Genomic DNA, 27,977 nt, shown 5'->3' with positions numbered 1-27,977 from the left:
TGTTGGACGGGCATCGGGAAGCCCCTGGAAGTTCTGCTGGGGGCTGGCAGCATGGCAGAGATACACAGAGAAGGCCAGTCTAGGTCTGTGTAGAGGATGAGGAGGATGCAGAGGACTGCAGAGGCCGTGTGGTGGGTCCAGCTGAGAAACTGGGGCCCGAGTCAGACGTGGGAATAAACGATGAAAGCAGAAGCCAAGAAGAGCAGGACATGTTGGTAGACATGATGGCTGTTGATAAAAACAAAAATCAGAAGGCAGAGGTGGCTTGGGGGAGAGAATAGAGCTTGTCTTCAGACTTGCTGTATAATATTGATGGAAGATAGTGGAAACATCCAAAAGGCAATTGAAGATACTAGGTGATGCTAGAGAGAGAGAGACACCAGGGCTGGGTCATGTGTTTGGGAGTTGTGCATGCAGAGAACACAGGCACACCCATGAGGTAGGTGAAGTTGTCAGTGAGGGGAAGAGGCAAAGACGAGCTGCGGGCAGATTTGGGGGCCATCCACATTCAGAGGCCAGAGGAGGATGAGCAGATACAACGGAGGAGACGGGAAATGAGTGCTCACGTAGGTGGTGGGTGGACCAACCAGGTGCTGTGCATCACAGAAGCCGGGGGTGAGAGACTGTCAGGATGAGTAGTCTCCAGTGTGGAATGTGAGTCTAGGAGAACATGCACCTGGCATGTGAATCCTGCACAAGGAGCTGGATTTGGGGTCCAGAAGGTTTGGTGGACTTTGAAAGAGCAGTTCACGTAGTTTTGGGGGTGAAATCCAGCCAGCAGGAGGATGAGAATGGCTCTTTACCAACATGTGCAGATGAATCTGGTGAAACTTTCCAGAAATACAGATGTCTGGGCCTCATCCCCAGAGGCACTAATGCAGGAGACCTGGGGTGGGCCCCACTTTCTGTATCTTTGTAAAGTTCTGATGGTAATTCTTGGGGGCAGCCGGTGCTGAGAACTAGAGTGGTAAGAGTAACAGTTTGGCAGCATCTATGCAACTAAATGTTCACCTACCCTATGATCCAGTAACTCCACTGTGGGGTAGCCCCAGAGAAATGAGCCCATTTGTTCACCCAAAAGGGAGATACAAGAGTGTTTGTTGCAGCTTTGCGCACAACATCCAAAAACTGGGAAGAGCCCTACTTCTGTCAACAGTAGAATAGATTAATGTGGTTTATACATGCAGTGGAATACAACCGCAGCAGTAGAGTAAAAGGACACTTCTGCAGGCAACAACATGGGTGAAAGAAGCCAGACCTCAGACAATATATACCGAGGGAGTCCATTCATAAGCTCAAGGTTGGGCAAAATGACTTAGTAGAGGCTTTGGTCATGATCATGTTCACCTCTACAAGGCGGTAGTATGGACACAGGAACAGGAGGGAACCTTTGGAGATGAGGGAGATTTTCTATATCTTGATCTGGGTTAAATGAGTGTGTACAAATCTAAAAATTCCTCAAGCTGTTTACTTAGGATGAGTACACTCCACTGTATGTAAGTTGCATCTCAAGTTTAAAAAATGAAATGGGTGGTCCAAAAGTAGAGGCAATGAAAATAGAACATTCTTGAAAGAAAATGGGTAAAAAGAGAAAAGTAATTGAAGGAGATGATAGGGGTAGGCTATTTTAGTTGACCTTTACATTTATTGGGAGGAGAGAAAGAGCTAGAACTTAAAGGAATAGAAGATGTTGCCAGTTTGCCTTCTTTATCACACCCTGTGGGCATCTTGCTCGCCAGTATAGCCTGGAGAGGGCTTGTTTTTAACATATATTGTTGGAGTGATTGGATGGGCAGATGGATATGCAGACAGGTGGATGGATATGTGGATGGATGGATAGGTGATGGATGGGTGGATGGATATGCAGACAGGTGGATGGATATGTGGATGGATGGATGGATGGATGGATGGATGGATGGATAGGTGATGGATGGGTGGATGGATATGCAGACAGGTGGATGGATATGTGGATGGTGGATGGATGGATGGATGGGTGTATAGATGATGAATGGTGGGCAGGTAGGTGGGTGAATAAGTAGATGGCTGCCTGGCTGGATCACACAGATGGCTGTGTAAATGGGAGTGAGTGGCTGGAGTGTTATTATTAAGCAAGTAGCTGGAGAAGAGAAGCAGGGACTGGGTTGAAAATACAAGCTGTGGGGTTCATTTGAGTCAGAAAAAAAGTATGAGAATGGAAGAACAAGAAATTCAGAAATAGTGAGGAGGATAGGTATGGGCCCATAGCCAAGTGAGTTGATCTTCCAAAGCAGAAGAAAAGGGGGTGCACATGGCAGTGGACTCGGGATTTAAGGCAAATGAAAAGGGTTGGAGGCCACCTGTGGAGCAAATCTATAAAGACCGCACAGCACATGAATTCAAGGATTAGAGTTCACGAGTTAATCTTTTCTTTTACTGATATATATATGTGTGTGTATATATATATATATATATTATTGTTATATATATAATATGTATATATGACATTAGCAGGCATTTTACAAAGCTCATGACTTTGATTCACAGATGAAGTACAACCTGCCTTCCTGGTGTGACCGAGTCCTGTGGAAATCCTACCCGCTCGTGCATGTGGTGTGTCAGTCCTACGGTGAGTGGCAACTTGTGAGGTTCACACACCCGGACTGATGAGCTTCAGTCTGTCTATCTGTAAAATGGGAGAAGTCCCAGCAGCCCTGGTCAGGTGACCTGGAGGCATTGATGCATCATCCTCTCCTGTCTGAGGCTGCAGCATGATAAGTGTCTTCTGCATTGGGAAACAATGGAACTATAGAGCCCTTTTAAAAAAGAAATCCAGACTTGGTTTTTTTTTTGTAAGATTTTATTTATTTGACAGAGAGAGCACAAGCAGGGGGAGCTGCAGGCAGAGGGAGAAGCAGGCGGGCAGACACTGAGCAAGGAGCCCGACATGGGCTAAATGTAGATGCTCAACCAACTAAGCCACCCAGGCATCCTCAAGAGTTATTTCTTTCAAAAATACCGTATTAGGTTTGAACCACATGAAAGTAGTATTTTCACAGGTCAAATATAGCCCAATATTGGAAATTCATATGGGTAAACATTACACATATGATGAGTATACACACACATGTATTTATGAAGATTTAAAGATAAATTGAAGATGTAAAGATAAAGAGATTAACTAAGCATTGGACTCTTGATTTCGACTCAGGTCATGATATTGGGGTCCCAAGATCAAGCCCCATGTTGGGCTCCGTGCTCAGTGCAATCTGCTTGTCTCTCTCCCTCTGCTCTTGTCTTTCTCTCTCTCAAATGAATAAATAAAGTCTTTTTTAAAAAATAAAAATAATAAATTGAATTAAGTTGCTGAAAAAGCCGTAATATGCATTATTAAAATAAATAATTATGGAAAAATTTGTCAAACAGCTAAATAATGATTGACCCCAGAAGTTTTAAAATCTCTTGAAGGAATTCTTAATTGCTTGAGTGCTTTTTTTTTTTTTTTCTTAAGATTGTATTTATTTATTCATGAGCAACACAGAGAGAGAGAGAGAGAGAGAGAGAGGCAGAGGCACAGTCAGAGGGAGAAGCAGGCTCCATGCAGGGAGCCTGACGTGGGACTCGATCCTGGGTCTCTAGGATCAGGCCCTGGGCTGAAGGCGGCGCTAAACTGCTGAGCCACCTGGGCTGCTCTTGAATGCATATTCTTAAAAGCTACTTCTTATTTTCCCATATTTTTGGAATTATTCTGTACTGTGTACTTAAAATTTCAGAGCAAAATTACCTTGAACACACTTTACTGACTGAGAATTGTGATATTATTTTGAAAACATTGCAAACACCCAGACAATGACACCTAAAGGAGGCTCATCCTTGTTCCCATCATATCCCTCATGTGACCCAAGTCACAGGCCCAGAACCCCTGCTGGACTGTCCTTGACCTCAGCCCTGCCCCACCCACTCAAAGGGGGAACTTGCTGCTGCCCAGTGACCACCTTCGTGACTCCCATCCTCTCTCTGGGGACTGACAAATCTCCATATTTAACTCAGGTCCCATCAGGGTGAACTGATATACATTCCTTTCTTTTTTTTTCTTTAATGATTTTATTTATTTTATTTCAGACAGAGAGAGAACATGAGTGGGGAGGAGGGGCAGAGGGAGAAGCAGACTCCCTGCTGAGCAGGGAGCCTGATGTGGGGCTCCATCCCAGGACCCTGGGACCATGACTCTGAGCCAAAGGCAGATAGATGCTCAACTGACTGAGCCACCCAGGTGCCCCTATGCATGCCTCCTGCTTCCCAGAAGGGACCAGAACAAGTGCTCTGGGAAGGTGTGCACCCTGCACTCCCCTAGCACCTGAGCTCTGTCTCCCAGAAGTAATTTCACAAGACAAACTTTGCACCTTTAGATGTGTGGAAAGGCATCCCACCCCCGTAGCCACAGCCCAGGAATCGTCCCGCCTTCCAGACCTCAGAAGGCCCATCTTTCCTGTTAATCATCCCATTTCTCAGCGCTGCCTCTCTTCCCACATCTGCAACTCCATGAGTCCTGCCAATTCTCATCTCTAGGAAGATGCCACCGTCTGCTTCTGCAACAGAGATTCAGGGGAATGTGCTGGCTGGTAGCATTTCTGCTTTTTTTTTTTTTTTTTAAGATTTTATTTATTTATTCATAAGAGACACAGGCAGAGGAAGAAGCAGGCTCCCTGTGAGGAGCCAGATGTGGGACTTGATCCCAAGACCCCAGGATCACGACCTGAGCCAAAGGCAGACGCTCAACCACTGAGCCACCCAGGTGTCCCACATTTCTGCTCTTTGAACCTGAACTTGGCATTCAGAACAGCTCCATAGTGGAGGTTTTTAGGGAAACAAAGGGAGATTGCCCTGGAAGTGGCATGGAGGGGCAGGGAGGACACACCTTCCCACTCTGGACCCACATATGAAGGAGGGAGCAGAGAATCAGTCCTCCCTTAAGAGGCTGCAATATCTTCCAGGAAGGACCAGGTATAGAACATGAAAGGAAAGTTGAAAATGTAGGGAATTTTACTAATGATATTTCACTGAATGCTGGAGGGCGCAGTGTGGAAGGGTTTAATGAGTTGAAGGTGAGCAAGAAATTGGGAAAGAAAAAAATGAATGTCTCGAGCTCAGGAAATGGGGTCAGCTGGAAGGTTGAGTCTAATGGTGGTTGATTGGCACAAATAGGATGTATCAGTTACCTAATGCTGTGTAACAAAGCACCTTGAAAATTTGCGAGCTTGATTTGCTGGGCTGAACGTGGGTCTGTTCATCTCTGCTCTGTTTGGTGTTGACTGGGCACGCTCAAGCCAGGAACACCCCCCACCCACCCACCCCTGGATTGGGGCTGGCTGTCAACGGGTGCAATGCTGGTAACTCAGCCTTGTTGTTAATCATCCCACAGACCAGTCCAGGCTTCTTCCGGGTCCCAGGGACCCCATATCTGCAAGTCCCAGATGTGGAAGAGCTTTTTGAGTCTCTGCTTGCCTCACTTTAGCTCATGTCCTGCTGGTCAAAAGAAGTCACATAGCTAAGCCCAGACTCAGTTGTGGGAGGAGAACAGTACAGAGTGTGGTTACAGAGAGGCCACTGAGGTCACTGTCACCTTCCCAGTTTCTAGGGCACAGGCACCGTAGTGCTAATGACGTGCATTCGATACATACACAAAATAGGGTTAAGAACATTTTGAGGGGCACCTGGGTGGCTCAGTCAGTTAAGAGTCTGCCTTTGGCTCAGGTCATGATCCCAGGTCCTAGGATCGAGCCCTGCATCGGGCTCCCTGCTCTGCCTCTCCCTCTCCCTTGTCCCTTCCTCCACTCTGTGCTCTCTCTCAAATAAATCAATAAAATCTTTTTTTAAAAAAAGAAAATTTTTATTTTAAAAATTGATTTATTGATTCATGAGAGACACAGAGAGAGAGAGAAGCAGAAACACAGGCATAGGGAAAAGCAGGCTCCTTCCAGGGAGCCCAATACGGGACTCGATCCCAGATCCTGGGATCACGACCCAAGCCGAAGACAGCCGCCTAACTCCTGAGCCACCCAGGTGTCCAAAAATAGAATATTTTTAAAACCCTGCTTGTCTTCCCATTAACTTCTCGCTGGAACACCCCCTCTTCCGCTGCTACCCCACGCTCAGCCTGACTCCCCACCCCAGCCCAGTCTCCAGCTTCACACAGCACTGGACCCTCCCTGACCTCTGCCCACATCCAAGCGTGACTTAGGCTGACACCCCTCCTACCTATGCCTTCCTGTCTCAGAGGAGGGGTGTCCTCCTCCTCCCCTGGCTAACCTCACCTGTGCCTCCTAATCCAGCCCCCCAGTACCAGTGCCCCCACTTTGCTCCGTCTGACTGTTCTTCCTTCTGCCTTGTTTCAGTCGTCTTTCCGATGGCCTGGAGCACGTGAGCATTTTTGTCCATGTTTCTTAGCCATCTGTTTTTCGTTTGGAATTTTCTAGTTGGTTGAAGGGTAGGATGTTTACCTTTTGCTGATCTCTAAGAGCTTTCTGGAAGATGATGTTAATTGTCTTAATGCCTTCTTGGTCTCCTGTGCTGCTTCTTTTTGCACATTACTGGCCAGTGTGGCCTGGGCTTGAATCCTGTTGCCTCCCCTGAGGAGCCCAGACATCCTCATGGCTTCTGCTTCCACCTAACATCACTCCAAAACTAAAGATAAATCTCCAGCCCTGAGGACCCAGCCAGACATCTTCATGTGGCTCTATTATAAGCACTTAGACCTCAGTATCTCTAGAACTGTGTTCTTTCCCTTACGCCCTCCAAACATGCCCTGCTCCCTGAGCCCCATGGTCCTTAAAAGAGGTGTCTACACTTCATCACCTACTACTCTCTCCCAGTCCTATGAGGCACTGTGGGATGGGGGAAGGTGCCATCTCTGTCACCAACGGACCCTGACCTAAACCCCCCTCCCACTCTGGGCCATGAGCTCAGTAACGCGACAAAGTCCTGAGACCAGAAAAGTCTCCACAGTTCACACCCCATGATGTACTTAAAAACTCATGTGTCTCTAGCACAGGCACATTTTTGCCATGGAGGACAGAGTGTCACACACTTCCACTGAGACTTTCGAGCATGGTGGTGGAAGTTCAGTGGAAACAACAGGTGCAAGAGCGTGAAACTTCTGGAGGCTTCCATAAATATAAGTTGATTTCTGCCGTGGGTTTGCCATCCTTGATTTGACTGGAAGGGTTTTTCGTTCCCTGCTTAGAAATGCCATCCCTCCCCTGCAGGCAGCACCAGTGACATCATGACGAGTGACCACAGCCCTGTTTTTGCCACATTTGAGGCAGGAGTCACCTCGCAGTTTGTCTCCAAGAATGGTAAGTGGCAGGCGATGTCCGTCCCTCTGTCCTCCACAAAGACAGGAGGCCTTGGGCCCTCGTCTTCTGGTTGTAGCAATCCGTTGTCTGCAGTACATGAGGCTCATCCTTCCAGGCAAGTCGACGCTCCATCCAAGGGGACTCCTCGCATCGAAGCCGGATCGCGATTTCAGGGCAGAGCATATTCTTGCTCTCTTTGGCAAATACGTCAGCTTGTTAAGCCTCGGGTTTTTTTCAGTCTTTACATTTGAGTAAATGAGTGTTTGTCCAAGGTGTGTCCAAAAACAATCCTGGGTGTGACATGGATGAACAATGATCAGTAACACACTTATTTTAAGATGTTTTACTTTTGTCTCCTCTGTGTAAGGCAAACATCACTGAGTTTCCATTTAGTCATGTGGTATACTTGTTCAAATACATTTACTTAAGTTTAAAAAGTGAGTATTTAAAGAAAATATTAAGTCAGTATTCAGGGGGGGTGGGGTGCATGGTAGGTGGAGATGGTAAACATTGTAAGGATGCGATGAGATGACTGGGCTTGGGAAACGCAAGAGTAAATAATACTTAGATTTGTAGCTAAGTTTTCAAATCATGTAGCTCAGCCGTGCTCACTAGGCCACCCTCGTCCCAGCCTGGGCCTGGGTGACTGGGGAGCTATGCTCACCCCCAGCTCCTGTGGTCAGCAGACAGTCCAGGCTAATTTAGGAATTAGCCTGTGGAAGGTGGGGCGGGGGAGGGGACTCACTTGAGGCAGGAGGAGCCTGTACGGCTCTGTGTCCTTCATGCCTGAGGATTATAAGGGAGGCTGGGATACTGTCTTCTGGGCCACTCTTCTCCACGCTGTTGGGTCTAACATCTGCTCTAGCAGGATGACCTCCCATCTCCACACAACTCTTACTCTACCATCCTGTCTCTCTCCTAGCTCTAGAACCTTCCATCCAGCCTCCCTGGGCTCCCACCCATCTATGCTGTCTCTGAGTTCCTACAGCGTTGATGGGGTGGCTCATGCCATCACACCCTCAGTGAGGACCCTCAGCACGTCCTCGGTGTCGGGCTTGCCTTCCCTCCACCGGGACTCAGCGCACAGTTGATGCTCACATATACCCATTACCTGGATTGAGTGTTGATTGAATGTCTTCCTCAGCAGAGCCCGGCCTTGCTGTGGGGTTTAAGGAAATGCAGGAAAGCTGAGCGAAGCAAGCCAGACAAAAAAATACCATAGGTGTGTGGTATCACACCTACATGTGGGGTCTTGGGAAAAATTGCCAATTTCGTAGAAACAGAATAGAGTGGCGGTTGCCAGGGGCTGGGGGAGGGGGTAGCGGGAAATGGGGTAGGTCAAAGGGTACAAACTTTCAGTTATCAGATGAATCAGTTCTGGGGATCTAACAGTCTGTATGATGACCACAGCTAATAATAGAGTATCATACGCTTGAGATTCGCTAGAAGCAGATCTTACGTGTTCTCACCACACGAAAGAAAGAAAGAAAGAAAGAAAGAAAGAAAGAAAGAAAGAAAGAAAGAAAGAAAGAAAGAAAAGAAAGAAAGGAGCCAGTTAATTATGTGGGTGATGGATGTGTTAATTATCTTGATCTTGGTAAGCATTTCACAGTGTACGTGTGTATCAAGTCCTCACGTTGTACACTTTAAATATGCACAATTACATTTGCCAGTTATTCCTCAATAAAGCCGGGATTAGAGGGGGGAGAAGGGAAAGAAGGAAGGCTGGGTGGGCTAGAGGACGGGAATGTCTGCCCTTGCTCTCAGGTGGCCCAGAATTTACAGGGAAGGACGGAACGTGTCCTCAGCCAGCCTGAGGATGCTCGCAAACGCTTCACGTCGGTGAATACCGCGGCGGGCCAGCCCTAGGGTGGGAGCGGGGGTACATAAGGAGTGGAGGGAAGTCAACCTGTGGAAGGATGAGCAAGTAGCCCTGGTTACCTGAACTTAGAAACGAGACAGATTTGGGTATCGAGCCACTGAGCCTTTATACAAGCTCTCTCTGCCAGAACAAACGGGGACACTGAGGCACAGAAGTTAAAGGCGTTGCCAGGGCCACAGTTTCAGTGGCAAAGCTGAGAGTCGGTGGGCTCTGGGATTCAGGGGGAACCTCGCCATCACCTGGACCTCACCTTCCCTGGACACTGAGAAGGAGCCCGGTGGTGGGCGCTGATTCAAAACGCTCCATCGCTGGCCACGTCGTGGAGCCAAATCTCTTTCTCCCCTGTTCCAGGCCCCGGGACTGTCGACAGCCAAGGGCAGATCGAGTTCCTCAGGTGCTTCGCCACCCTGAAGACCAAGTCCCAGACCAAGTTCTACCTGGAGTTCCACTCGAGCTGCTTGGAGAGTAAGTGGGTGTTGAGTCACCTCCGGCCGGGCAGGCAGGACTCTCATAAATGCCTTTTCATCGACGGCGCTCTGCCCCTCTTCTCTCTCTGGGAAGGATTCACAGGAGGACTTCCAGGGGACCGCGGGAGGAGCGTTCAGGGGCAGTGACTGTGGGGGCGTCCCCCAGTGGCCCGTGATGCTGCCGTCCCGGCCTCAGAGACCGGGGCAGCCACTGAGGCAGAGACCTGTCAGTCCCTGTAGGTGACGGGGCCACTGGCTCCTCTCCGGGCCCTCAGGGCAATGCATAAGTCACTCAGGGGTCCCCCCGCCACAGGCTGGGGCTCGTACTCAACCAGGGGGGCCTGGGCAGCGGCCGGTGGCTGCCACTCCTTCCCCCGGGCCTCCGCTCTTTGCCACAGGACGGCAGGCTTCTCGGGTGGTCTGGAGCAATTGCCAAACCAGCCAGAGACGGACAGCCTCCTCCCAGCCAGCAGCCGTTAGCACAAACTGTGTTTAGCAAACACCCTTTCTGGGTGACATTTCTAGGCATATTGTCTAAAGCTGTTCCATGGCGAGATCTGTGTGGTTTCCAGCTCCCTTCGCTGAGATGGTCTAGAGGTGGGGGACCCAGGGAGTCGATCTGCGATGAGGTGACGGCTCCTTCCAGAAATCCAGAAGATGTGTCGTCCCTGCTATCCCCCTTCTCCCACCTGGCCCCGGGCTCAGGCTTGGTAACGGACCCACCTTCTCCATGAAGTTTCCAGAGCCCGGGTCACCAAGCCAGGGGCAAGGCACTTCCAAAACTGATGAGGATTTTCGTGCGGGTGTTTTTAATAAACTATCGAGACATTTGCATACATTTCTATGGAAACAGCATATTAGGAAGCTCAAATTAGCATTTCAAAAGGCTGCTATCTTGAGTGGCGTGGGATGAGCTGTCATGTTTCCTAATCTCCTTGCCTGTGATGTGATGATTTCTTTGTTGCTTGGTTTGTTCCCAAAAAAAAAAAAAAAAAAGCTGGAAAGGAGGGGAATCTCTTTGATTTTCCTAAAAATAATTCAACCATATTGGCAAATGACCAGCCCCTGCACCAAAACAGAATCCCCCACAAGCCTGACTCCTGAATGGCGCTGTGGCCCCTACATAGAGAAGATGGAGAATATTTTTATTGGTCCGGGTGGGGCCACCCTGGGAGTCTTTTTTTTTTTTTTTTTTCTGGCTGGCTCTTGTTCTGTTTTCTGAAAACCAGCTTCTTGTCCTCTGACAGGTTTCGTCAAGAGTCAGGAAGGAGAAAACGAAGAAGGAAGCGAAGGGGAGTTGGTGGTGAGGTTTGGCGAGACCCTTCCGAAGGTAAATTAAGAATAGGACATGCCAGGGACAACTTGGCATTTGCCAGCCCCAGTGGCTCCAATGTTCCTAAATGGGTTTTGGTTCCTATAATGGATCATGGAAGAGATCCAGAGATGGACTTGTCTGACCACGTGATTTTACAAAGAAGGAGACTGAGGCAGGTCTCGGAGAGGTTGGCTCACAGTCCCACAGCTGCAGTGACAGCCCCAGGCCCCAGGCCCTGGGGCCCTGATCCCTCTGTACTGCCCTTTCACCTGCTGGGGCCCAGCTCAGAGGATCAAGTGAAGGGGCAGACGGGGGACTCCAGTGGCTCTCACTTGAACACTGGATCTGAGAATTTGCCGTGTCCATGACCTCATGAGAGCAGAGGGTGGAATTGAAAGCACATAGGCAGACCTTAGTGAGAACACGTTTGTCTTTCTCATAGAGTAAAAAAAAAAAATGGTTTTCTACCTGGGACCCAGAACAGCTTTTGTGATAGTGAACTGATGGTGGGCACGTTGGATTGTTCATGCTGAAAGCACAACGCAGTAGGACCTGTGTCTGTCACATAAGGAGAGAAGGGCAAGCAGCGGCGAGTCCAGGGCCAGGCAGATCTGTGGCACACGGCGGGGGTCCCCGGGGCTCTCTTGGGAGGGAGGTTCCCTCAGAGGGGACCCCCAAGGTGAACTTTAAAAGATGGCCTTAAACAGGTAGAAGAAGCCCTCCTCTCCTCACGCTGGCATGGGACATAGGCAGGCTGGGGGGGCCATGCTACCCACACCGGCACCTACTGTTGATTGGAACCCACTCTTGGGCCACACACAAGAAGGCCACATCACCTCTAGAGCAGAGGTGGGTACCCACATCACAGCGTCTCCTACTTTGGGAACACTTCTGGCTGGGGTGCTCCACAAGGCCAGTGTAGCTGTCAGAAGTCCCCAACCTGGGGCTCTTTTCAGATACCTGAATCCTGGTGGCTTTGCTCTGAGGTGACATCCCGCCTCACCTGCCCACCCTACCCTTCTGTTCCTTCTCTCCCGCTGCCCACACAGCAACCAAGCAGCTTGTTTCCTCCTCAGGTCAAGTTGGGAAACATGCCAGCATCCTAGTGCACATAGCACATGTACCCCAGTCTGGTTCAGGAGACTCTAGGGTTCCCCTGACCCACGTCCTCGCCGCTGCTAAGACCTGCTATTCCCTCCTGCCACTGTCCCTCCTCTCTGCCCCCCGCTAACCTCCAGGGGTCTCCATCCCACCTGCCTTCTTCCTGAGGCATCCTGAAGCCTGATGGATCTTCTAGAATACCCATCTGATCCTGGCATCCCCCTCTTTATCTGGTCGACACCATGGTAACCCTGGTGTTACCATGAAACAAGCCCAAGCTCCCCAGCGTGGCTCCCAGGCCCCCTCCTCACTCTCCCGCTGCACGTGCTGCCCCCACCCCCAGTACCTGAGGGGCCTTCACTCCTGCTCCCAGTCTTCCATGCAACTCTGTCACCTGATGGCACCCTCTCTGTACCTTCTATAGTCCCACCGAGGCACCCTGACATAGGCTCCCATCCCTCTACCCTTACTCCCACCATGGTGATGGTGTCCCTCACAGACATTTTCTGTTCAGATCACCACCCCACTCCCACTGCTGCCCGTGAAGGCAGGGTGTTCAACTGAGTATTTGGTGCTGCTCTGACCCCAAGAGCGCCCTTGAGCACCTGCTGTGATTTCCAGCCATTTGTTTTGGAACTTTTTTTGTTGTTGTTCTAGAACTTTCTAAATGGAGATAGGGTCCATCCTGTCGGTCAACATGGCACCCAGAGGCTTGCACAAGGGGTCTTTCAGCATCTGGATGGGAAGGAAGGGGGTACCCTGGAGCAGCATATGGTGTCTTTCTTAGGCCCCCTCTGGGTTGGTGTCAGTGTGAGGAACAGCTTTAGGAGCTACTGCACACGCAAAGCTCCTCCCTGCGCTTGCACGGATGCAGCCCTACAGTGGTGAAGTTCAGGGTCTCCCAATGTGCAAAGCCTGACACAAACGTGCCCTGAGCCAGACGAGCAGGGCTGCTGGAGGCCAGCAGCAGTCTGTTGCTGCAGCAGGAGGAGGGGGACAGGGCTGACTGGCAGGATCTGAGCCGCCCTCCAACAGCCTGCAGGACACTCCAGGGGGCTCCTCCGCAGGTAGATCCTGTCCAGATGGAGGGCAGGCCTTGTGTGCCACCTGCAATGCCACCTGCTGGGAGAGGCCTGGCATGGCGAGTGAGGTGCATTTTGACCTGGTTCTTGGTCCCGTTAGAATTTTCTATCACCTTCTCCCACCCCCATGATACTGGGGTCTGCAAGGGAGGGGTAGGGAGGTAGGCGATGGGGAGCACACTTGGGGTCAAGCTCTCTCCTGGGGGCTGGTATGCAGTGTGATGGGGGGATACAGGGAAAGAAGTTAGCTCTGCGTGCCAGGTAAGGTGTACGTGTGGCTCCTTCCTACTGACAGGAAAAGCAGATGTTCAGATTTGGTTACTAAGAACACCTACAGTCCTGTTTTCTCAGGGGTGCCCCACGTCTGGGCTGACAAGCCACCTCACCTGCCCCAGCGGGCAGCTCTGACCCCGTGCCCTTCTCTGCAGCTGAAGCCCATCATCTCTGACCCCGAGTACCTGCTGGACCAGCACATCCTGATCAGCATCAAGTCTTCCGACAGTGACGAATCCTATGGTAAGGGTCCCAGGACAGGTGCCACGTGTGCTGTGCCTGTTCTTAGCGGGTGGCCTATGATGTAAGGCAGGCGATGGCATTCCCATCGTGGGAAGTCCACCCTCCTGCTCTCGTGCCACCTCTTTCTCGCTCTCAGGGCTGCCGGGGGATAGATGCTGGTAAATCATCCTTCCCGCCCTGGTGGGCTTCTGGGAGGAAGAGCCAGCAGCCACACCACCTCATTTATTGAGTCTTTCTCGTGTCAGATTCTATGTCAGGTGCTTTGCAAGAATTATTTGATCCTGACAAGATCTTATAAAGCACATACTATTCTCCCAATCAGCAGGTGAGTAAACTGAGAATCAGAGAGGATAAGGGACTTGTCCAAGTCACCGGGAGTAACTAGCTGAGTCCTAATTTGAACCCAGATCTGCCTGCCATTGCTCGGGGCCCATACTGGGCAGACAGACACTAACTGTCCTACTAGAGAGAATGTCATTTTCTGTGACACTGCCTTCAGCCAGTCCGCGGCTCCAGCCCAATGTCGGGTTCATCCTTGAACTTGATACGTACAATGTGGCTAGAACACCAAGGTGAGAGGGGCTGGAGGTAGGAGCCAGATCGAGCAGCTCCTTGTGTGAGACAGGCAAGAATGTGAATCTGCATCCAGGGAGGGTGTTTGTTTTCAGTGGAAGGATTCTGAATGTGCTTGATGCTGATCCAGGGAAGCCAGGTCAGGGAGAGAGGCCGTGGACACAAGAGGTGGCCGTGTATGTCGGTTGCCCAAGGTTCAGCCTCCGCCAAAAGCCCTGGGATATAGGTACAACTGCTACACTCTTGGCAGAAATGAGGAAATGAGGTGACTTGTCTAAGGTCACATGGCAGCTGAGTGACCAGCTACTATGTGACCTTGGACCAGAACCCAGGCAACCCAGCTCCAGAATAGAACATGGTCTTCTATGAGCCTGAGCCCAGGCACAGGATTATACTGGCCCTGGGGGTGGCGGGGAGATCCTGTCCGTCGTGATGGGGCAAAGAGATGGGATGCATGTGGAGTCACAATGTTTAAAGCTTTGATGATAGGACACAGACACATAGGAAGGACGGTTCCATTTTCTTGTTCAAATACTGTCTTCCTCCTCTGTTTGTCTTGGTATCCATACAAACAGCCTATCATCATAATAATAGGGAAAAAAAAGCCAACCCACAGTCTCATTCCCAGCTACTGTAACCATTTTTATTTTGGTTCCATGCTTCCTTTCTAATACACAGGCAGACATAGATTTCTATATTTATAATCGTCACAGGGATACCATTTTCTATTCTGCTTTCTTCACCTGGTGAGAGACATGTTAGGTGATACAAATTTTCCAGGACCCTCCTCCTACACCACCTTCATGATTGCTGCCTTTGGTGGCTTCCTCATAGTCCATGGATTGACCGCCAGTTACTTATGTTAGTGTTACCGTCATGCTGAGACGGGTCTCTTTGTGAACACTTTTTATTTTCCTTCAGCTACGTTTTTACTCTTTGAGATCATCTGTTTAGGATAAGTTCCCATGTGTGCTGGGTCACAGGGTAGAACTCTTGGTGACTCTTGACACTTGTTATCAAACTGGTTGCTGTAAAGGCTCTGTCCTGCCATGTTGACCTTGTCACGTCCAAGTGAACAGGTTTCCCCAGATGCTTGGCTGGCACTGGGTGTTCTTTTACTTCCTTCCATTTTGTGCTAATTCCCTGTGAAAGAGTCCCCGAGTGCTGCCTTAATTTGCATTTTTGATGGCTCTGAAGGCTGAACTACTTTCCATTTATTGAAATCAACCAGTTAAACTTCTTTTTGTGTGAAATATCTGCTTGGGTTACGTGCCCAGTTATCTGCCGGGATTTGATTCCGAGGGGTTCCTCGTGGGGTTTAGATAAAATACCCCCTTTGTGAAGCTGTCAATCTCTCACGTTTTCCTTTCTTCCTCTGTGCAGAAGTTTTAAGGTTTCATATCCTCTTAGCTGTCGGTGTGTTTTGTCATTTCTTACATTGCTTCGAACCCTGGGAAGTTGTCATTCCCGCCCGCAATCAGATTAGTAGTTAAGTCTGCTTTTCTGCTGGATTTTCTATGATTTAATTTCTTTCTTTTTTCTTTTCTTTTCTTTTCTTTCTTTTTTTTTTTTCATCAACTAATCCACATGTAGTTCATTTCACTGTACGGTTTGAAATGTTTCCCCCAAGTTGTTCCAAAAGGTTTATTCGATGATCCCTGCCTTGGATCTTGTTTCCAAGGATAGTCTCTGGGTGGGGGAGCTAAACCTCCAGGGTGAATGCGCGGCGTCTCTCCTGTGAAATGGCAGGCTCTTGACGTGACCGATGTCCCCCTCACCTCTGCAGGCGAGGGCTGTATTGCTCTACGGTTAGAGGCCACAGAAACCCAGCTCCCCATCTACACGCCCCTCACCCACCACGGAGAGATGACAGGCCACTTCCGGGGGGAGATTAAACTGCAGACCTCCCAAGGCAAGATGAGGGAGAAACTCTACGGTAAGTGGGCACAACCACCCCCACCCCTGGCTCCCTCCTCAGTGCTACTGGGTAAGGAACAGGGATGAGGTTTCTCTCAGCCCGGCCATGGAATGTTCTCCCTGCTGTGGCCTCAGAACAGAAATCTCCCATGCGAAGGGAGATGAGAGACAATCTGACCCAATTCTGGGTTGATTCAGGAATTTCCCTATGGAACCACAAGATGTCCACGGTTACAAATCACCGTTCCCTGACCCCAGTCACCTTCCATCTGTGAAGCTTGTGAATTTTCCAGGTACTCTGCTCTTGTCTTGTATTAGGCCCTTAGGCCTTGTCATTTCCTGTTAGCACTTCCACCAAAGGGACCAAGATGACACAAGAAACCTGCCTCATCCTGAACAGCTCTTTCCAAAGGATAGGCGAAGGCACTGAAGCCATGGCTGCAGTAGAGATTTAGAATTTCCAGAACTTCCAGAACTGTGATCCCAGTTCTTCCTCGTTGCCACATGGTGTGCAGCTCACACATACATACATACATACATACGTATCCACACCCTGCCCTCATGGTACCTTCTGGACTGCTTCCACACACCATATACACCAACAGGCTGCCCATCCTCATTCTTAGCACATGTCTTTGGCTTTTCACTACCTAGCCCCAGCCACCATCCAAAAGAGCAGCATCTTGTGGTCTTCTCTTCCCTGGCACAGTGCCCCAGCATCTCTCCCAACCTGACCTCAGATCTTTGTATCCTGCAAAATAACACTTGCTTGCTTCTGCTAGCCATTGGGAGGACACGTTTGTCGTGGTTCTCAGAAATGACACCAGGGCAGCCACGCTTGGGGACCAATGCTTATTAGAGGTGTTTCCTAACCCCGTGTGAAACCTCAGCCTTGGGGAGTCATCTCCAATCTGTCCCCAAAGCAGACCCTGATGATTCCCAGTGGGCAGTTGCAGACACCTTATCTCTTAGATCAGGACTGTCACTACTCCTCTGGGGAATATTGAAACACGGCCAGGAGACTCTGCAAGTCTGGAACACGAAGAAGTGTCTAGACTCCCATCTTTAATTTTCTCAGAATCCTGCCCTAATTGTAAAACTTGGAAGTGAACATGTAGTCTTCCCTACAAACTAGCATGGTTTTGCAGACCCTGGACCCAGAAGAGGCTGAGTGGAGTGCAGAGAATCCAAGGGCTGGGAGGGAATGAAAGCTCTGGCCCAGGAGAGGCACTGTCCCGCTGCCCATTCCAGGGAGGTGGGTGTGCCTGTGTGAGGCCTGGGAGACGCGTCCATGTCGAAAAGCAGTTCAAGGGGCCCCAAGGAGCTCAGTTGGTTGAGCGTCCAACTCTTGATTTCGGCTCAGGTCATAATCTCAGGGTCATGAGATCGAAATGAACATGTAGTCTTCAGTCCTGTTAATCACATTAAAACCTTTCTGCTCCAGGGGTGCCTGGGTGGCTCAGTCGGTTAAGCATCCATCTGACTCTTGGTTTCAGGTCAGGTCACGATCTCATGGTTGTCATGAGAGCAAGCCCCATGTCAGGCTCCATGCTCTGCGAGGAATCTGCTCAAGATTCTTTCCCCTCCCTTTAAATTAGGTTGACTTTGTTGTCAAATGCTCTTGTGGAGCCTTGTTATACTGGTTTTATTCGGATCTGCCAAGAAATACTTGCCTGTCCCTTGTGACACCAACAAGTTGGAAATGTCACATGAAATGATCACTCTGGACCACACATGCCAACTGTCCTCCCTCTGGAGCCATGGCAGGCACAAGAAGTCAATCACTGAACTAGTGTGAGGGCTCAGAATCTATGCCATCCTGACCCACACTGGACGCCGGGCCTCACATGCTCCTTCCTGCCTCTTTCCTTGCAGACTTTGTCAAGACTGAGCGAGATGAGTCCAGCGGGACCAAGTGCCTGAAGAGCCTCACCAGCCACGACCCCATGAAGCAGTGGGAACCTGCCAACAGGTAGAGCAGGGGGGTTGCCAGAGCTTCCCTACAAACTAGCATGGTTTTGCAGACCCTGGACCCAGAAGAGGCTGAGTGGAGTGCAGAGAATCCAAGGGCTGGGAGGGAATGAAAGCTCTGGCCCAGGAGAGGCGCTGTACCGCTGCCCATTCCAGGGAGGTGGGTGTGCCTGTGTGAGGCCTGGGAGACGTGTCCATGTCGAAAAGCAGTTCAAGGGGCCCCAAGGAGCTCAGTTGGTTGAGCGTCCAACTCTTGATTTTGGCTCAGGTCATAACCTCAGGGTCATGAGATGGAGCTCCGTGTCAGGCTCTGTGCTGGGCGTGGAGTCTACTTGAGATTCTCTTCTTCCGCTCGTTCCCTGCTCTCTCTCTTTCAAAAAAAAGAAAAGAAAAGAAAGCAGTTCAGTTCACTGACATTGGCTGCTCACTTAGTATGTGTCAGATTCTAGAGAAACCAAAGCAAAGTAGGTGCAGCCCCTGACGTAGGAACTCCCAGCCCAGGGGGAAGGCGCTGCAGAGAATGGCTCCTGTGTCTCCTGGGGAGTGGACACAGCAGCAGGCATGGCTCTGTGGTCGTCAAACCCCGTCCTGTTACTAAAGGGAAAAATCATTAAGGAAAATGCGCACACAGGTTGCTCTTGGCAGAGCCTGGACTGGGAATAATGCAGACATTACAGTCTCTGACTAGGCGACAGCAGTCCCCAATCACAGGTCACCTCGGCTCACCAATGTGGTCCCAAAGTTCCAGAATCCAGTCAGGTGGCGTTGTCACGGTCTCCGTGCCGGCTTGCCTGCCTGCTGGGGTGGGGGGGGAGCAGAGCGGTGCCAGTTGGCCGAAGAGAAATCCCACACACTGTCGCAGAGCCCAGCCTCCTCGCCTTCTCTGGGTACCCCCAGACCACCTGTCCAGCTAGCCCCCACCCTCATGCCTGCCTACCTCTTGCACCCGAACCCCCATCTCCAGCCAATCTCTGGCCCACTTCCAACTTCTGACTCTCATTGCCATAAAATGTTCTTCCATTCTCACCCCGTCACTGAGTGCATCCTAACTCAAATGTTTGCTTGGTTCTGGAATCAGGATTAGTGAATGTGGCTAGTATTAGAACTAATGCTTCTTAAACCGGCAGGGACAGGTGGGGGCAAGATATGCTCAGGTTGGCGGAGCAAATGGGAGCTGGGGAGGGCTGGTCAGAACCCCTGTGCTCAGAACTCCACCAGTTGGGTCCCATCAGAGCACTCGCTCACAAAGGATGGCACTTATCTCAGAGGGATAGCACAGTGTATGGGTCTCCTAGGGTCCCCTCAGCTGGGGCCGGGCCATCCCCTCCACAGCTGACTCTCCCACATTTGAGGCTCCAGCCTTGACTTCGGTGGCCTCCCACTCAAGCTTTCCAAATGCCTGCATGGCCGTCTCCATTGTGATGCCTCACACAGATGTGCAAGCCAACGCATCCCACATGGAGCCCTTCATTGACCGCCCAGCCCTGCCCTCCCCGCACCCACTCAGCCTGGCCACGCCAGCCTCTCATCCATCCTCCCCACTTGGGCACAGGCCTTCAGATGGTTCTGAAGCAGCTCAAGCCCCTGCACAGGGCCTTTGGACAGCCTCACCCTTCTCCCTTCCCTTCCTTATCTGCCTCCTCGGATAGGCCTTCTCTGGCCACCCCGTGCCCCATTGGTCCCAACCGTCCTGCTGGCCCGTCTCTGCCTCCTTTGCTACTCGCAGACTTCGGCACGGTGCGAGCACTGTGTTTCTTAGTCGCTGTTTTGCTTTCTCTCCTATCAGATGTGGGTTCCATGAAAATGGGGACCAGGACTGTTTTGTTCACACCCATGTTCCCTCTGGCCCAAGGCCTGAGCTTACTAGGCACTCAGTAGCTGTTTAGTTACATCAATCAATCAATTGTCCAAAACAAGACAGAGTAGCAGAGGGCCTAGAGGCCCCAAGAGATCTCAGAGGACACTGTCTCATGGGGTGCTGTCCTGGAGGAGGGAAGGGAGCCCTGGGGTGTGACTTCGGGTGTCTCTCCCCTCCAGGGTCCCTCCATGCAGTGGCACCAACATCACTGAAATCATCAACCCCAACTACATGGGGGTGGTGCCCTTCGGGCACATGAAGCAATCCCTGTCCCCCGACCAGCAGCCCACAGCCTGGAGCTATGACCAGCCGCTCAAGGACTCCTCCCTGGGGCCCGGAAGGGGAGAGAGCCCCCCGACACCACCCTCCCAACCACCCGTATCCCCAAAGAAGTTTTCATCCTCGACAGCCACACGGGGCCCCTGCCCTAGGACACAGGAGTCAAGGTGAGCGTCCTCCTCATCAGGTTCTCTCCCTTCCCTGGGTTTTCACCACCAGGAAAACCGAGCCTGGAACCAAGCCTCCATGAGCATGGGGTTGTGTGTCCACTTTGGTCATTACTCATCCTCAGAGCCAGGAACACAGAAGGCACTAGAGGAAATACCTATGGAATCTCCCTGGCCTCCCCTATTGATATACATTTGAAAGACTTTTTTAAAAAAATAGAAAATGTTAAAGACACTGCCTCCCAAAACAGCTTCCTGGAACAACTACATTCATTGGAACATAAGTTTCTAGAACTAGTGGACCTTCAGGTAATCTCTCAAGGAACAGGTGGGGATTTCCTCCTTCCCCAGCTCTGAGTTCTCCTGCCTTTTCAGCCTTGAGGTTCCCCTTCCCATCCACAACCTTCTGTCCCTCCTTTGGAGGCCAGTCAGAAAGTGCAGCAGCTATGGGGGAGTGCGAAGGGGAGGGCAGCTGACCTGTAAAAGGAGGCCTTTGGCCCAGAAACTTTGGGAAAGGCAAGGCCAGGAGCCCAGAGAAAGCTGACTCGCTCCTAGAACTGGCCCAGGCAGCACGGGCCAAGAGGACAGAGCTGGGGTCCGGCCGGGCAGCCAAAGCCACAGCCACCTCTCCCATGTGCCACTTCACAAGTGAACCCATTCCTGTGTGCCCCATGGAAATGCCAGATGGGGAGCCCTGTGAGTTTTCCAGCAAGCATAGCGTGATAGGGAAATTGGAAGTGCAGGTGCCAATTTGCAAGGATTGGAGAGGTGCAAAATACCATGTGCATCGACTTTCCTTGGTGGCTGTTTTTCGAGTGACTGCAGGGGGCTGCTCTGGACTCCTCCTCCCTTTCGTGGGGTCATTGTGTCCCCGGGGGGGTGGTGTCCATCCCATACAAGGAGCCAGGGGAGGGAGCGCCGTCACACATCATGTGTACCTCCTGCCACCCCCGACCTTTGCACACCTGGCCTGGCTGGAGTCTCCTCCAGATTGAGGAGTTGGTGTCTAAGACAAGCGGATAGACGGATGGAGGGGAGGAGGACGAGGTAGGGCAGGGTGGGTGACGAGGCCTGCCCGCGAGCTCCGTCCTGTCCTCTCTGCCACTAGTCTTCCAGAGTTTGTTGATAGTACTTTTGTGCTCCAGTCACTCCATAAGAAGCTCGGGAGAGGAGGAAACACCTGTTTCCTCCCTCTGGGGAAATGAGGACAAAAGCCACCACATGGTGGGTGCCGAGGTGCCTCTTTGGCAGCCCCGGGAGATGGAGCCATAATCAAGCACAGGCTGCAAGGAGGTTCTTTAAGTGAAATGTTTTCAGCCTCCCAGAGTCAGAGTATCTTTGTGCTGAACGACTTGTACACGGCATGCAGCGTGGCACTGGGTGGGGACGTGTCCCCTCTGGTTCCTCAGGTGACAGCTTTGGAGCAGGGACATCCACCGGCCAGCGGACCCCCAGGATGGGGTCCTAAGCTCACTTCTCATGCACCAGGGGATTAGAGACGAGGAGCCAGCAGCTCCCACGCATGTGGGCAGCCCTCCCTGCTGCTCAGACCCCCGGCTCAGCTGGAGCAGATCCAGCACCTGCCACCGCTGCCCTGCACCTTGGCCCGTGACCAGCCATTTCAGTGCCAGGAGCCCCATGTCCCATAGACTCTGGAATCCCAGGCAAGCGGGGACAGGTCTCTAGGCTGAAGTCTTGTGGGGAGGAAGGCGGCTCTTCTCAGACCCTGCTCGGTGGTGCTGCACTTTTTGAGAAAAAGGAAGACTCTGGAATCTGAGCAGTGGGTTATTTTCCCAGAGGAATTAGTGAACTCTGTGCCCTGGATACTGGTGCACTCATTTCACAGGCATGGCCTCCTGTGGGACTTGGTTTCTTGTTACCTGCGGTCAGGGACTTTTTTGACCGTGGTTTTCCCCAGTCTCTCCCTCTGCCCCAAGACTTCCCCTCTCTAGGAGCAACAGAAGTCCCCTCTCAGAAGAGGTAACTTGCCTCCGTCTCCCCACTCTTTTCCCAGGGAAGGAGTTTTGGAATCCCCAAAATGCATGCACCAGGGGCCTCTTTGTGGTGCTGCCCCAATCCTCCTGTCTTAGTCAGTGGGCTGCCAGGAATCAGGCCATGCATTTTTCTTTTCTACTATTTGACTCTACCTCAGAAACTTCTGGTCAGTGTTGCTTGGACCTTCTTCCCTGCACTAATACATAGCAAAGATCTTTTTGAGGATCCAGGTGGGCATGTAGAGGGTGGCCTGAGGTGGAGGGGCAGCTTTCCAAAGTCTTTGTTCAAGGCCTTAACATTTCTGGTTAGACAGCTGCTTCTAGATCTTTCTAAAGAGTGATGAGCAGAAAAGCGAGTCCACAGTCAGGCCCCCTTTGGCAAGTCCCAGAGGCTCACCTCCCCATACTCCCATGTCCTCTCACCCTGCTGGCACCTGTGCGACAATGACATCTCGCCTGTGTCCCCTGAGCGCACACCTGTCCCCTAAGGAGTCCATCGGCCTTGGCTGGCCAGCACCTCGCAGCAGTGGGCCAGCGCCCCTTCCCACAGTAAGCGGCGGCCCAGCCCAACGCTTCAGTGGGTTCCAAGGAGCCCGCTTCCCTTTTTTTACCTAAAGCAGAACCCAGAACATTCCCCGAGGAGACTGTGCTGTCAGCCAGAAAGTAAAATGTGTTCCCATTCCTGGTTATAATTCGCTCAGCAGGAAACCCCCTCACGTCAGAGTAATTCAGGAACCCCAAAGGCCGCTCTTCCTCCTCCCCCACGCCTCTGCCCTGGTGCGGGCCCAGGCCTCCAGCTCCCTCGGATTCTCCAACCCGCGTGGCCGCTTTTTCTCTCCCGCTGTGAGTGAGGACACGCAGGAAAGCACACTCACCAGGAGGACTGTGTGGTTGCGGAGAACACCTGTGAATCGGGAGCGCAGGCACCGGCTGGTTCGGGGCCCCCACCTGTCCCTGGGGCAGCGTCACACACTGCGGGGCCCCCACATGTCCTCCTTCAGCTGAGGCCCTCACACAGCCCAGGCGGTCACTGAGGGGGGTGTGGTCCCCTGCAGGCTTCTGTTCTCCCGAGGGTCAGGATAGAATTTGCTAGAGACACAGAGAGGCTGTGAGGGACAGGGGCCGTGGAGGGCAGGCTTCTCTGCCAAGGACGGAACAGGTGGTTTTGACACCGGGCGTGCCGTGTAAGTGAGCTCCTTCTTGCCCTCCTACGAAACCTTCGGTGAAGTCCACCTTGCTCACTAGCGCTCCAGTGTGAACACTTTTACGGTGGACGTGGTGTGGGGCAAGAAGGGAGCTCACCTGTGAGGTCACCAACCTATGAGCAACACACTACTGGCTCCTCTAATATTGTGTGTGTGTGTGTGTGTGTGTGTGTGTAGTTGAAGTGAAAGTCCCATAACAAAGGTGAAGAAATATTTTCTTTTTTTTTTTAAATATCTACCTTTTTTTTTTTTAAGGATTTTATTTATTTATTCATGAGAGAACACAGAGGGGAGAGAGAGAGAGAGGCAGAGACAGGCAGAGGGAGAAGCAGGCTCCATGCAGGGAGCCCGACATGGGACTCGATCCTGGGTCTCCAGGATCAGGCCCTGGGCTGAAGGCAGGTGTTAAACCGCTGAGCCATCTGGGCTACCCACAGGAGTAGAATTTAGTAATTCATCACTTACCTATAACACCCAGGGCTCCTCACAAGGGCCCTCCTTCATACCCATCACCCATCTAGCCCATTCCCCAGCCCCAAATAAACCATTTTAGATTTTTTTTTTAAAGATTTTATTTATTTATTCATGCACGACAGAGAGAGAGAGAGAGAGAGAGGCAGAGACACAGGCAGAGGGAGAAGCAGGCTCCATGCAGGGAACCCGATGTGGGACTCGATCCTGGGTCTCCAGGATCACACCCTGGGCTGAAGTCAGGTGCCAAACCGCTGAGCCCTCCAGGGATCCCCAAATGAACCTTTTTTTTTTTAATGAACCATTTTAAAGGGAACAGTTGGATGGTGCTCAGTACAGTCGCAAAGCTGGGCAGTCACCACCTATCTGGTTCCGCACCTTTTGATCACCCCATCAGGAGGAAGCAACCATTCGTCAAATGCAGTTTTTCTCTGTCTCCCCTCTCTGCCACCCTCCAGGCCCTGCGACCTGGGCAAGAGCACCCCAGAATCTTCCCCCCAGGAGGACCTGCAGCTCACCAAGCCCGAGATGTTTGAGAATCCGCTGTATGGCTCTGTGAGCTCTTTCCCTAAGCTGCTGCCCAGGAAAGAGCAGGAATCGCCCAAAATGCTGAGGAAGGATCCCCCGCCCTGCCCGGACCCAGGCATCTTGTCACCCGGCATCCTGCTCCCCAAAGCCCAGGAGGCCGAGGGCACCAAGGGGACAGGCAAGGCGGCGGCCGGCGCGCCCTTCCTGAGCCCCACGCCCCGGCTGCGCTCCTACACCTGCTCGTCCTCCGCCGAGGGCCGGCCGGCGGCCGCGGACAAGAGCCAGGGGAAGGCCAAGGCCGCCGCGGGCCTCCAAGCCCAGGTGCCGGCCAAGAGGCCCATCAAGCCCTCCAGGTCGGAACTGAGCCAGCAGCCCCCGCCCCCGCCGGCGCAGCGGCCGCCGCTCCCGGTCAAGAGCCCGGCCGTCCTGCACCTGCAGCACTCCAAGGGCCGCGACTACCGGGAGAACGCCGAGCTGCCCCACCACGGCAAGCTCCGGGCCGAGGATGCGCCGCTCGGCCGCGCGTCCATGCAGGTGCGCTGGGGCCGGGCGTGTGCACGGGGAGCCCCCCGCCCCAGGGCCTGAGACCCCCGCTGGCTCTGGGGGCAAGTGCGTGTGTGCGCGGGAGACCCCCTGCTGGCTGGGGGTGCCCCGGGTGCAAGTGAGTGTGTGCACAGGAGACCCCAGCTGGCTCAGGGGTGCCCCGGGGGCAAGTGCGTGTGTGCAGGAGAGGACCCCCCCTCCGCTAGCTCGGGGGTGCCCTGGGGGCAAGTGCGTGTGTGCAGGAGACACCCGCTGGCTCTGGGGTCCACTAGGGGCAAGTGCGGGTGTGCATGGGAGACCCCTGCTGTCTCTGGAGTCCACTGGGGGCAAGTGCGTGTGTGTGCAGGTGAGACCTCCGCTGGCTCAGGGGTGCATTAGGGGCAAGTGCATGTGATACAACAGCCAGGCCCCATTCAACCATACAACCAATGGCTGGATACAACCCAGCTATTCAGATTGCAGGATTTGAACCCAGGCCTGTCTGTCCTGGAAGGCTCTGTTCCTACACCGAAAGCATTAAATGAGGTGCTGGGGATAAATTCTCGGAGCCTTCCTGGGTCAGCCCTGTAGGAACTCCAGTGCCATAACTAAAAAAAAAAACCTAGACCGTTTACATTTCTTTATCATCATCCTTAGTGTTAGTACTTGAAATCTTCCCAATATTTATTTACTTATTTATAAGATTTTATTTATTTATTCATGAGAGCCACACAGAGAGAGAGAGAGGCAGAGACTTAGGCAGAGGGAGCAGGCTCCACATAGGGAGCCCGATGTGGGACTCGATCCCGGGTTTCAAGGATCACACCCCGATCTGAAGGCAGGTGCTTAGCCTCTGAGCCATCCAGGCGTCCCTCTTCCCAATGTTTTAGAGACTTCAGACACACTGCCATCCCCTTCCTTCCTATAAAATGGATTTCTTTTCGAGCAAAACCAGTAGTAGTAAAGAACTTCCCGGGGAGCCACACTGTCTTGGGTCTGAATCCTAGCTCTCGCACTTCCTGGCTCTGTGCCTTGAGCCTCAGTTTACTCATCTGTAAAGAGGGAGCTACTGATGGAATCTGCCTCGTAGGTTTATAGGGAGGATCAAATTTTATTATATATCATTACTGTTATAATTTATACTGCATACTGTTTCTTCCATATCCTGTAATTGCCACATATGCATATAATGTACGTGCACATACATTGCTTAGATATCTAAGTACGTGCTTAGAGCAGTGCGTTGGCTCTCTTGCACCATGTTAAAGGAAGCTTGCCCTAGCCCACTGTGTGTAGGGACGAGGGCACCTTTAGTTTAATCTGGCCTGCTAGAGACTTTAGCACTGACGCTGTTCTGTTCTTGTCCCACAGTAAAGCCCCTGGCGAGCTGGCAGCAAGACAGGAGCCCCGAGGAACAGCGTGAAGCCACTCGGACCTTCTCCAAGGACCCCCTGTTGGCTCCTCCTACCTAGCTTCCTATGCAGGGCTTCCTACTTTTCAGGAGAGGGCCTAGCTTCTGTGTGGTCAGCAGAGTGCTCTGGCTGCCAAACTTGGCACCAAGTGCTAAGGGTAGAAGGGAAAGTGTACCTGGGACCCCAGCATGATCTTGGTACTTGGAACCCATGAGCCTTGTTCCGGTCATCATTTTGAAGAAAGGAACTAAAGTGCTGATTTGTAGGTGGAGATATAAAATAATAATAATAATAATATTAATAATAATAATTGCTACATGTATAGAGCACTCACCACATGCCAGGTACTGTGCTAAGTGCTCCACAAACATGAGTTGAGTCTTTTTCAGCCAAACACAACCACATTCCAGACGCCCAGTTCAGGACAGTGTGTTCTGAGCAGTTTGGACAAAGCATTAAAAATTAAGGCCAGTGCCTTCCTGGAGTGAGACAGGGCTTGAGCTTTAGGGAGCTTGAAGAGTAAGTGGTTAATTTAGGGTACAACAAACCTGGCCTCGCCTGGCTTCAGGGATGCCACTGCTTTAGCTAAAGCCCGGGGGCTCCAGCAGAGCTGCTGCAGAGAGAAGGGATCTCTCCACATCTCAGTTCTTGAGTCGAAAGGAGAGGGAAAATCAATACCTAGTCCAGTAGAGAGATCCGGCTTCAGCTTGTGCTAGAGAAGCCCAGGCCGTCCTCGAGCTGGGCAGCCAGCACCAGGCCATGGTTTGAGCCGAACCTCCCCAACACTTATCGTGCTCATAGAAGGGTCTCTGCTGTCGCTCCTGAAAGCCAAGCTGTGCTGCCTGGCTGCCAGGGAGGTGAGCCTCTCGGTTCCGGCTGTCAGAACAATGCAGTCATTTCTTTCCGAACTCTGTGGCTCTTGGCCCTGCTTCCTTGGTTACTACCGAGAGTAGATTGGTGAGTCTTTTCTTTTGTGTTGCTTTTTGACATACAGAATTAGTGTAGGAAACCAAATCCAGAGGTGTGAGTGCAGGAGAATGGGTACGCACCCCACGTCCCCGTGTGTGTCTGTCCGCATGACCAATAAATTGTGCCTTTCTCACTCAGCTCCCATCCGTGTGGCATTTTTTTTTCCTGACATTCAGCCGCAGACGTGCTTCTAGGCTGTGGGGGCCGCCGAGCCGCAGGCAAGGGAGGAGAGGTCGTTGAGGTTCGTGGTGGTGATGGGCTGACTAGTCCCCTGACTGGAGGGGACTTCGTAGAACCAGTTTGAAGTTGGGCATAGGCCAGGAACAGCAGTAGATGTTCCGCAGCTTCATGGACTCCAGGCACCGTGTGGCCAGCCAGTGTCGTCACCCTCTGCGCGCACATACCACCGCCACCACC

At 51.8% G+C, this 27,977-nt stretch overlaps 1 protein-coding gene across 1 annotated transcript in view; it reads left to right on the top strand.

Annotated features, from left to right (window-relative positions):
* INPP5D (inositol polyphosphate-5-phosphatase D) overlaps positions 1 to 27,697 on the top strand; it is a 118,589-nt gene extending 90,892 nt beyond the window's left edge. The window contains exons 18-27 of the mRNA XM_026006231.2: positions 2,524 to 2,605; positions 7,242 to 7,331; positions 9,565 to 9,678; positions 10,928 to 11,010; positions 13,607 to 13,694; positions 16,054 to 16,203; positions 18,060 to 18,156; positions 20,193 to 20,459; positions 24,588 to 25,191; positions 26,551 to 27,697. Coding sequence (XP_025862016.2) covers positions 2,524 to 2,605; positions 7,242 to 7,331; positions 9,565 to 9,678; positions 10,928 to 11,010; positions 13,607 to 13,694; positions 16,054 to 16,203; positions 18,060 to 18,156; positions 20,193 to 20,459; positions 24,588 to 25,191; positions 26,551 to 26,553 — 1,578 coding nt within the window. The 3' untranslated portion in view covers positions 26,554 to 27,697. The remainder of the gene's footprint in view (positions 1 to 2,523; positions 2,606 to 7,241; positions 7,332 to 9,564; positions 9,679 to 10,927; positions 11,011 to 13,606; positions 13,695 to 16,053; positions 16,204 to 18,059; positions 18,157 to 20,192; positions 20,460 to 24,587; positions 25,192 to 26,550) is intronic.
* The last annotated feature ends 280 nt before the right edge of the window (positions 27,698 to 27,977 follow it).

This window comes from Vulpes vulpes, chromosome 9, assembly GCF_048418805.1.
Source record: "Vulpes vulpes isolate BD-2025 chromosome 9, VulVul3, whole genome shotgun sequence".
NCBI classification, from domain to species: domain Eukaryota; kingdom Metazoa; phylum Chordata; class Mammalia; order Carnivora; family Canidae; genus Vulpes; species Vulpes vulpes.
Note: the sequence above shows the minus strand (reverse complement) of the source record. Positions and strands in the feature narration are given on the sequence as shown.